Source organism: Coffea eugenioides, chromosome 2, assembly GCF_003713205.1.
Source record: "Coffea eugenioides isolate CCC68of chromosome 2, Ceug_1.0, whole genome shotgun sequence".
Lineage (NCBI taxonomy): Eukaryota > Viridiplantae > Streptophyta > Magnoliopsida > Gentianales > Rubiaceae > Coffea > Coffea eugenioides.
In genome coordinates, this window is record NC_040036.1 from 45,834,233 (window position 1) to 45,845,615 (window position 11,383).

Below are 11,383 nucleotides of genomic sequence, written 5' to 3' on the forward strand. Positions count from 1 at the left end.
AACCTTTGACATTTCAGATTGAAGTTAGGAGTTTTGCGAAGACGCGAGTGCAGGAGTTGGTGCGAAGGGCTTTGTTCTGGTATTAGGTAAATATAATTTCTATCCGCTTGCTTGCAAATTCTGTTTTTACAGATTGTTGAGAAATTTTACATTTTGTTGATTTCCTTTATTTGCTGGGCTGCTTTATTTAGTAGACTGTAAATTCTTGAACTTGAAATTAGGGACTTGTAAGCCATGGCCTGAGTTTAAAAAATCAGGGCGCTTCTTATTCTCAATGATTTTATGGGATTTGTCTAGTTTTCTAAGTACTAATGTGTAGTTGTTGTTTGCATGCTCTTGGAAGCTTGTTGGAGGATATTTATTTATATTCAAAGTATGGATAAAAGATGGATGGATTTTCCAAGAACAAGTGAAAAGTACGAGACAGGACTTCAAATGTTTCTAAACTTTGCATTTTCTAGATCAAGTTGTGACGGAAAGATTTTGTGTCCTTGCAAAGATTGCGGCATGGGTGTTTGTGTGACAAAAATGGAAGCATATGATCATTTGAAAGTGGTAGGATTTATCAAGGGTTATAATAATTGGATAGCACATGGAGAACTTTCAAACTACAATGAAGCCACATCTAATTCTGAAAATACATCAATTGGGGTTTCAAATGGGACTAATGACATGCAAGACTTGGTCCATGATGTATTTGGGATACCACATGGAACAAATGAATTGAATAGAGAAGGGGACATTCCTGTTTCAGATGCTGAAAAATTTTACAAATTGATTGATGATTCTCAACAGGATTTGTACAGTGGTTGCAAAAATTTCTCGAAATTGTCTTTCATTATTCGTTTGCTTCACCTAAAATGCCTGGGTAAGATGAGTAACAAGATTTTTAATACGCTTGTTGAGCTGTTGAGAGAAGCATTTCCAAAGGCCATGACTAATTTGCCTTCTTCTTACTATGAGGCTGAGAAATTGATGAATACATTGGGGCTGGGTTATGAAAAGATCGATGCATGTCCTAATGATTGTTCTCTTTATTGGGGTAGTGCTGAAAAAAGAACTTCATGCGAAACATGTAACGAGCTTAGGTGGGTTGCTTCAGAAAATGATCCAACTGGAGAAAAAAGGAAAATTCCTCAAAAAGTGTTGTGGCATTTTCCCTTAAAACCTAGATTACAAAGACTATTTATGTCTTCTAAAATTGCATCTCAAATGAGATGGCATGAGGAAAAACGTACAAAAGATGGTTGTATGAGACATCCAGCTGATTCTCCAGCTTGGCAAACTTTTGACCATCTACATCCAGAATTTGCTAAGGATTGTCGAAATGTTAGATTGGGGTTGGCATCTGACGGGTTTAATCCATTCAACAACATGAGTTCTACACACAGTACTTGGCTTGTAGTTTTAATACCATATAACTTACCTCCGTGGATGTGTATGAAGCAACCGTACTTCATGTTGTCCTTGTTAATACCCGGACCATTCTCTCCTGGGAATAATATTGATGTTTATCTACAGCCTCTAGTTAAAGAATTGACCGAATTGTGGGATTTTGGCATTCAAACTTATGATGCATCCCAAAAAGAAAATTTTCAATTGCATGTAGCTCTGTTGTGGACCATTAGTGATTTCCCTGGATATGCAATGTTATCTGGCTGGAGCACTAAAGGTGAATATGCTTGTCCTGTTTGTCACAAGTTCACTCATGCACGACGGTTGACTCATAGTTTCAAATATTGCTATATGGGTCATCGGAGATTCTTAGATAGTAAGCATAAATTTAGAAAGCAAGCCCAATTCTTTGATGGCACCGAAGAACATGGAAAGCGACCACCTTTGCAAACCGGGGATATGATTGTGAGTGAATTGGGAGACTTGCAAATTAATTTGGAAAACTTGTGAAAGGTAATCCGAAGCTGCCTTTCAATTGGAAAAAGAGGAGTATTTTCTTTGAATTGCCATATTGGAAAGATAATGTCTTAAGACACAATCTTGACTTCATGCACATTGAGAAGAATGTTTGTGAAAATATTTGGGGGATATTGCTGGATATTGAGGATAAAGCAAAGGACCATTATAATTCCCGCCGTGATTTGAGAGAAATGGGAATAAGAAAAGAGCTGCATCCCATTGAGACAGAACCTGGAAAGGTGTACTTACCTCCATCTTCCTTTGCAATGGATAAAAAACAGAAAACTATGTTTTGCAATGTGCTAAAAAAAGTGAAAGTTCCAGATGGTTATGCAGCTAATGTCTCAAGATGCGTTCGAGTAAAACCACCAAGAATTTCAGGGCTTAAAAGTCATGATAATCATATCCTAATGCAGCAATTGATGCCTATAGCTTTGAGAAAGACTTTGCCAAAATCAGTGCGCTATCCTTTGATTCGATTGAGTAGATACTTCAGGCAGCTTTGTTCTAAAGTTATTTGTCCTCAAGATATGGTTCGTTTGGAAAGTGAAATTGCCGTCATACTCTGCGATCTTGAGAAATGCTTCCCACCAACCTTCTTCGATGTCATGGTGCATTTAGTTGTTCATTTGGCAACTGAAGTGAAATTAGGTGGGCCGGTGTATTATCGTTGGATGTATCCTATAGAGAGGTACTGCTTGTAATTCTCATTATGCCTTAAATGTTTATTCCTTTTTTGCTTTCTTTGATTTGTGGAACTAATTAGAGAGGTTGGAATGATGATACTTTAGGTACTTAGGAACATTAAAATCTTATGTTCGAAATAAAAGTAGGCCTGAAGGTTCGATTGCTCGAGGCTACTTGGCAGAAGAATGCATTAACTTTTGCTCATTGTATCTTGCGGACTATGTTGAGACAAAATTCAATCGTCCAAGCAACAGTCTTTGATGCTCATATCTTGAGTAAAGCACATCAGTATATTTTATTTAATTGTGATGCTGTCACACCTTACATAGAGTAAGTTCAACTACAACTTGATGCATTAAAATTTTATTGTAGAATTCAATGCATGATTACAATTTTGACTCATGTACTTCTAGGCAGCATCGTATATTGATAGAAGAATGACATCCTCAAATTCCACAGCATCTAAAAGAGCGCTTGCACAGCGAAAATTTTGCATGTTGGTTTGCTGAACATGTAAGTAAAATTCTGAATATTAAGTACAATTTGAATTGTAGGACTTCAAATATAGTTTCATCTTTTTTTTATTTATTTATTTACTCTTTTTTTTTTTACAGATTGACAAGTTAGAACTTCCTCAAAATGTTTCGGTGTTGAGAGAGTTGAGGTTCCTTGCTAAAGGTCCAGATGTTGTTGGAATCCAACATGACAGGTTTGTTGTTAATGGATTTCGGTTTCACACCAAAGAAGTTGAGAAGAAAAGAAAAACGCAGAATAGTGGTGTTACAGTCAATGCAACAACATCCAGTTTTGCAAGTATAAGGGATCAAAATCCAGTTTTGAGTGAACTAGTTTACTTCGGCGTCTTGAAAAATATGATTGAATTAATTTACGGAGGTCATCGGGTGGTGTTATTCGAATGTGATTGGATATCAAATGGTTCGAGAATGAAACAAGATGCTAATGGGTTTACTTTAGTCAATTTTGCAAACGTGAGGCCTCATGTTGAGCCATTTATACTCGCTTCACAAGCATCACAAGTTTTTTATGTGGAAGATCCAACTGATAAGGATTGGCAAGTGGTTATCTCTACCACTGCAAGAGCTGGATATAACATGGGCACAACTATGGATGTTGACACATATTTGCAAAGTGATGTTGGCAATCCTGTTGTTGAGAATGAAAATGAGGAAATTAGTTGGGTTCGTAAGAATGGACTTGGGATTGAAGTTGATTTGTCCCAATATAATTTGATTTAGAATCTTTTATAGCTTTGAAGCTTACTGGCCCTATTCTTCTCTGTTTTAATTGCTAGGCCTAGGCTTTATTTCCTTTTGTCGATGGTTTTAATCATTTTTTTTTGTATTTTACTAATATGACCGACATTCTTAGTTTTGAAGGCATTTACAAAGCTTTGAGTTTAGTGCTCTCGGTGTCATGTTAAGCCTTCTGACAGATGTGATAAAAGACTTGGTGCTATTAGTTAAAACTAGTGTATTAATTTGTCTCTTTAAGGCCTTTCTTTCATTGATACTCCTATGGTCTAGTTTTTGGATTTCTAGTCTTGGTTAGTAATCGTCAGTCTTATTCATAAAAATGGTATTGGAATGATTTTTCTTTTAATGGCATGACAACAATTGGCAATCGAGGCTATGATTTGGGGAGAAGAAGATGATTGGCAACGTACGGAATGTGCAAATCATTTCAGACCAAACATAAAACTATCCAACTTTCCAAGGAACCCATTACTCATTTTAAGAGCCCAATGGGCTGCATAAATACTGGTCATTATTTTATAAGCAATTCCATTAATTGTAAGCTGTAATATTACATTTGTGAATCATTATATTATGGCCAATTCTTTTTCCCAATAACCCGAGGTCTAATTTTTTATCAATAGAAATATTTTGAAACTTTAATCTATAAATTTCTTAAATAATTTTTTAATACCATGAAAAAATTATTTTTAAAACCAATAACAATACAAAAAGTTAATTCCGATTGAGCTTTCTAATCCAACTGATCTTTGATCGAATTTAATCGGTTTAGTCACAATTTTAGATTATCCTTCAAAGTGAAAAGGAGACACGATCGAACCGATCAAGCACGATCAAATCGATCAAACCGATCATACTATATGTTTATGTTCAATCAATGCGTTGTAAGTGTAAGCCTAAGGTTAATCATTGAAAAGTTCAATAGTAAGATCTTGTAAGTGATAGTAAGCTTCTAATTAACACAAAGTTCAATGGCAATTGCTTTGGAATTGAAAACATTGAATATATATATATATATATATATGTTTATGTTCAATCAATGCGTTGTAAGTGTAAGCCTAAGGTTAATCATTGAAAAGTTCAATAGTAAGATCTTGTAAGTGATAGTAAGCTTCTAATTAACACAAAGTTCAATGGCAATTGCTTTGGAATTGAAAACATTGAATATATATATATATATATGTTTATGTTCAATCAATGCGTTGTAAGTGTAAGCCTAAGGTTAATCATTGAAAAGTTCAATAGTAAGATCTTGTAAGTGATAGGAAGTTTCTAATTAACACAAAGTTCAATGGAAGTAAAATTTGGAATTGAAAACATTGAATATATATATATATATTCAATGTTTATGTTCAATCAATTCTAATCCAAATGTTTGTCAATGGAAACTTCATGTATTCACAAGTTAATTTTCTTGTTTCATAAACTAATTCGATCCTACCAATGGCTTGTTAGACTACAAGCCGTACATAATTGCTAGCAGCATAAAATAAATTGAGTAAGCGAAAACATTTTGATTAAAAGAATGTTTTTTGTTAGCTTCTCAAAATTTTTAATTATTTTTATATTTTTAGTTGTTATATTACACTGTATATAGCTTTAACAAAATTTTTATTTGTTATATTTTTAGTTGTTATATAGCTGTAACAAATTTTTTGATTGTTATATTATATTGTATATAGCTCTTGCAAAATTTTTATTTGTTACATTTTTAGTTGTTATATAGCTTTAACAAAATTTTTAGTTGTTATATTATATTGTATATAGCTTTAACAAGATTTTTAGCCTTTATATTTTTAGTTGTTATATTATATTGTATATAGCTTTAACCAAATTTTTAGTTGTTATATAGCTTTAACGAAATTTTGCCCAAACACACAAAAATTGCTATTAGTAGCACGGCAAATTGAAAAATTCAAGAGGCTTGACTAATTTACTTTGGCGTCATTAGTACCGCCTTTATTTCAGACATCTTCTCCCTCTCTTGTTGTCCTCTGCCTTTGTCCTCTCTCTCTGTTTCAAGCTTGCACCACCAATTTGAGTCAATTGCCGTCCGTGAACTCGCACCCATTTGGGTAACTTGGTTGAGCTCGCACCAGGCAAATCCCTAATTCGGCTATTGTGTTGGCTTGGTGGCAACAAATCAGAAATTAGGGCTTCAAAGCTTGGGTGGTGGGTGGAATTCAGATCTTGAAGCTTGGGGAAACCGAGAAGTTAGGGATTCAAGCCTTAGTTTGAGGTAATTTCAGTATTTTGTGTCTAATTTTGCATTGCATGGTAGACATGTTCTTGCATTGCATGGTAGATTTAGTTTTTAGGCTATTCGATTCCCATCTCTGACAAGCATCTTCTCCGTTTCTGAGAAGCACATTTCTAGGTAGAGTGTTTGCTTTGGGGGGTGGTGGTGGTGTGAAAAGCTTTGGGGGGTGGTGGCGGTGTGAAAAGCACGATTCTGAGAAGCACATTTCTAGGTGAGCCTGGTCGAATGGAGACTGCTACTGTGAACTGAATGTACAATTTCAACCATTTGTTTTTGGTGATGGGTTCTCGTTTTCAGTCTTTCACCGTGATGCTCTTCGTCTCCTTCCTGTTCTACGCCTTTGTATTGTTTGTACTATTACAATTGTATTGGATAAAGTGTTTGTGCATTTACTGTTAAGTGTCAACCCTTAACTGTGGATGTGGCTATGGAAACAAAAAAAGAAGTAATTTGGTTTGGAAGCGTCAATGCTACGTAAAGCTTGAGCTCTTGTTTAGATGAGACACTATCTTAGAACAATAGAATTAGTGTTCTTGATAAATGCAGAACTATGTCAGAATCTGGAAATAAAAGTATTCAGTAGAGCTTCATAACCAAGAGTTGTATTTGTTGGTAGAATGCATTATCCTCTGCAATTTTTGGTTATCACATGGCCAAGTATATTTCGTTAATTCAAGACAATCATTTATTAGTTTGCTCCATTACTGAAGTTAAAATTACGTGGACTCTTCTACTTGTGCCCTCATTGAGCATAAGCATACCAACTTTTGATCATAGGCATCATTCTCAGAACAATATGGAAAATAAAAATCTGGTTACAAGCTTTAATGTTTCACTTACTATTGAAATAAAAATCTGGTGAGGAGGCTACAATATGCAACAAATACGAATCTGACTAGGATAACAACATGATTCAGCAGGTTCCTCTGAAAGCTAAACTCGAAGAATCAGAACCTAAAAAGAAGAGTAAAGCTTTATAAAGCTTTGAAGTAAGCTTGCAGCCAGCAAGCTTTATGATGCTGAATAAAAAGGAGAGTAAACTTGCTCTTCTTAAAGCTACCTATCCTGATTGACTACTTTTTTTCTATCAAACCTGCCTATGACAAAGCTTGTAACAGCTCCATAGTCTTCCCCTGGTTTATTCTTGAAGAATGCCATTTGTTACTTGTCATGCCAGTTTATTCACTTTATTGTTTAAGTAGTACTTCTTTATAATAGCATTTGTAAGTTAAAGAAACTATAGGTAGAGTGTTTGCTCCAATAAATTTTAAACATTTACATTTGTCCCTTTCTTCACTCAAATATTATGCAGGTATGGCCCGTAGAGGTCGAAAATGTAAGCGCGCTGCAAATGGATTGAGAGATGAACCAATTGAGCAACCTCCCTCATGTCATGAAACAAGGCAGCAGCCTCCACTTGGAACAAGCCATGAAAATGTAATTGAACAAGTGCAAGGAGAAGCTGCTCGGGCACCTCAATCTGCAATTCAGAATTCTACATTGGGAATAATACATGAATCAGGTGACCAAGTCACTCAACAAGCTGATGGAGGTTCCAAGTCGCATAAGCACTGCCAGAACTCTCCAATTCAACAATCTCCACTTGGAACAAGGCATGAAGCAACTGAACAAAGTCCAAATCAGGACTCTCGAGGTCCACATTCCAGTGACACCACCTTCATGTCATGCAACTCGGACAATGCAGGTATTACTAACTGTTTTGAACCAATTCCAGAAGTGCATTTTGTTATGTTCATAACTTGCACATTTTTCTTATTTTATACAGGAAAAGAAACTACAAATGATTCAAGTGAAGTACATCAGAAAACCCGAGGCCCTACATTTATGAAAGAAATTTGGGGTCGGCCTAAGGAACTTCCACGGATTGAGATTAAACTCGATGACAATGGGATCCCAATAAGTGAGAAAACCTCTTTCTCTGAATTCTTGGGCAGTTTGGCTAGGAATGGTATGTATTGTCCAGTAGATGTTGAAACATGGCTTAAGATGCCAAGGAAACTTAAAATGGACATGTTAGAAGTGATAAAGGTAATGGTAGCTTTTGTATTATGTATGCTTTGTACAAAAATTACTGTGAAGTTGTGTTGATTTTCTTGTTGCTAACTACGTTTTAGGAAAGGTTTGCTTTGCCTATGGGACTGGAAGCTTGGACCTTAAGATCAATTGGCAAAAAATGGAGAAGCTGGAAGGCAGATTTAAAGGCTAACTATTTTGATCCTGCCGTGCCAAATGCTGAAGCTCGGTTTCAAAAGGACATAAGGGTACGGGAAGAGCAATGGATCAAACTTTGGGCTTATTGGAAAAGTGAAGAAGCAAAGGTACAAATCAGCTACAACATTCTTCATAAAGTTGTGTTTATTCAATGCTGTAATCTTGCTTTTGATTTTGAAATTTAGAAACTAAGTGAGAAGAACAAGAAAGCTAGAGGGGAGAAGAAGATGAACCACACAATCGGAAAAAAATCATTTGCTCATCTTCGGAACCACTTGGTGATACCTCATCAACTTTCTAGTTGCTAATTTTTTTTGCTCGTACATGTTTCATTATGTTAGCTTGTTTTTTAATTATATGCTAAATGCTAAAACTATAATTAAAACGATTCAATTTCTTATAGTCCAAACAGTTGGGAAGACCTCCTACTAGAGTAGAAATATTCAATAAGTTTTATACCCATGCCGATGGAACTCCATCAAGTACCATAGTTGCTGAGAATTTGGTAAGGATCCCAGAACACAAGCCTATCAATTCTACCATGGATGTTTTCAGACAGTCTTTTGCAATAACAAGTGTTTTCCTTTATTATGTAGGAAAAACTGACTGAGCTGAAAAATCAGCTTCCATCGGATTCGCAAGATCCAGTTGGTCGTGATGATATATTTGCCCAGGTGGTTGGGCAAGACAAACATGGTCATGTTCGCTTGTTTAGTGACGGTGTGAATCCAACGGACTTATGGGAAGACATTCCTAGTCGTAACACATACTACCGTATAAGTGTTCAACAACAGTCAACATTGGTCCGTTTGGAGGAAAGGCTTCAGCGACAAGATGATGAAATAGCCAGCTTGAAGAAAATGGTTTTAGTTCAACATGGAAGGGGCTCTCCAATTGACAGCCCAAGACATCCTTCATCATCATCTAACAATGTGTCAAGCCATGCTCCATCGCGAGCCACGTGACCTATTCGAGTAAGTATTTACAACTTCTAAACTTTTGCATTTGTAATCTGGAATTTGGCATGAGTTTGATTCTTGTACTTGTTGGATGTTTGCTAGGTAGGGAATATGGTTTCACTAAAAAGTTTGTTTGACCCAACAAAAATCGTGGCAAAGGGATATTTACGGAGTCTGAATCCATTGGATGAGGTCGGGGGACAAGCTCTTGGGCCAAACTGGTGTGAAATACATATACAAGTTGCAATGAGTCCACGTGAGCAATTGATTAGACCGTATGATTTGCAGCAAACAATTCAAGATGCACTTGGTGCACCAGTTGCTTGGCCTTGTCATTTGGTGAGATATGCACTTAAATACATAGCAGATTTTCTGGAATTTTAGTTCTAGCTATAATGATCTAATGATCCCCTTGGTCTTTTGTGCACAGGTGGAAACAGCTGAAGAATGATGGGGACTTCATGGTTATGACTGAGGACTCTCAACAAAATGGAAAGTTTGGAAGCTACTTCTACTTCTTTCAACTTGTTAGGGATGAGAGTCTTTTAGTTTGTGCACAAGAAAGTCTTTCAAGTTATTGTAAATGACAATCTTTTGGTACTGGTTTGGAATTTTAGTACTTGCTTTTAGCACTTGTTTGCGATTTTAGCACTTGTTATCGACTTTTAATTCAATGAATTATATTTCAGTATCGACTTCTTCTTTTACATTGCTATCTGCATTCTGCTCTTTGGGATAAATTTACAAGTCCCTTGGGATTCTGGTTGATGGAATGTACAGCAGGGAGGACTAATTGCAGGTTGCTTCCATATAAAAAAAAAAATAGAGAAAATTCTCCTGGCAATTAAAAGTGTCAGCATAGCTTAAGCTTCGAAAAACACTAATAACAAATGGGCATGTCGTCCAACACATTGTAGATTCACATGGCTATGTGTCCTTAAAGCCATATATTAAGACAACTCAAGATGCCTTCATAAATTTGATATCCTACTGATTCCCTACTGATGTCCTAACGCTATACAGACACTTTCTATTATCACAAAAAAAGGATTTTGTTGGCAGAGGTAAAGATATAGCAGCATGGTTTGCCTGACACATTTGAATGCTGCTAAAGATTTGAGGCTATCCCCACATTGGAAGGGACAACACTCGCCCTGCGTGTCAGGATAGATAAAGTGTCAGGTTAGATATTATATACTGACACCTTTAAATGCTGCTAAAGGCCTTTTTTGTTGTAGTGCGGAATGACTTTCAACATACTTGAAAAGAGAAAAAGAAAATCACACGATACAAGGGAATGAGAAACTTCATAGAACAACATATATAGTGCAATGATTATGCCAAAATTAAATTACACTAGAAAACTAGACTCACTTAATTTCTGCCAAAATTGGATGTGTCAATTCAAATTTGGCAAAATTCAATTTTCTCAACTTTTCTAAATAAGAAAACTTTGGCAGAGTAACCTTGCACCATGTGTAGCCATATCAAGCATTGGAATCACCACAAGTGTTGACCTTATTCTTGTCCTTGTTCTTCTGAAAAGCGGAAATAACAAGTTTCACAATTTTCTCTACCGCCATATGGGATACAGGCTCCCTTTTTTTCGGAAACAGGCTTCCATTTTTCTTGTAGGAACCCGCCCATGTTCCATTGCTAGAATCTCCTTCTACAGATTCAAGCTTTCCTTTGCCGTTCTCCATGAAGCAAAATTTCTTTTTGTGTGTTTGAGTGTGTGTATTTTTTGTTTGAAGGTAAGTAAATATGAGCTTGTGGTATGCTTCAAGAGAAAGGTATGGCTATATGTATTTATAGTGTTCAGCATGATGGTTTTATAGTGCATATCTCTCAAAAGATTTCTGGTTTGGGAGGTGATTGAGAGGAAAAATTGGAGAAAAACTGTTAGAAAGTACTTATGAACTATGGGAGATTTACATGGAAAAGGGGCAACAATGTGTACTATTACACATTTTTTTTACTACTTGGCTAAATAACTTTAGTGCTATAATTCGTGCAGCTTCTCAGTGTGAAACTATAAATTATATAAGATGTAACAT

At 35.9% G+C, this 11,383-nt stretch overlaps 2 protein-coding genes across 2 annotated transcripts; both read left to right on the forward strand.

Moving 5' to 3' along the window:
* Positions 1-507: 507 nt before the first annotated feature.
* LOC113759811 lies at positions 508-1,905 on the forward strand. Its single transcript, XM_027302387.1, has one exon. It carries the CDS (start codon positions 508-510, stop codon positions 1,903-1,905), a length of 1,398 nt encoding a protein of 465 aa, XP_027158188.1.
* A 5,544-nt stretch (positions 1,906-7,449) lies between these two features.
* LOC113759812 lies at positions 7,450-9,777 on the forward strand. The gene is made up of 7 exons (XM_027302388.1): positions 7,450-7,840; positions 7,922-8,184; positions 8,271-8,474; positions 8,771-8,872; positions 8,964-9,299; positions 9,429-9,665; positions 9,757-9,777. Exons 1-7 carry the CDS (start codon positions 7,450-7,452, stop codon positions 9,775-9,777), a joined length of 1,554 nt encoding a protein of 517 aa, XP_027158189.1.
* Positions 9,778-11,383: the final 1,606 nt, after the last annotated feature.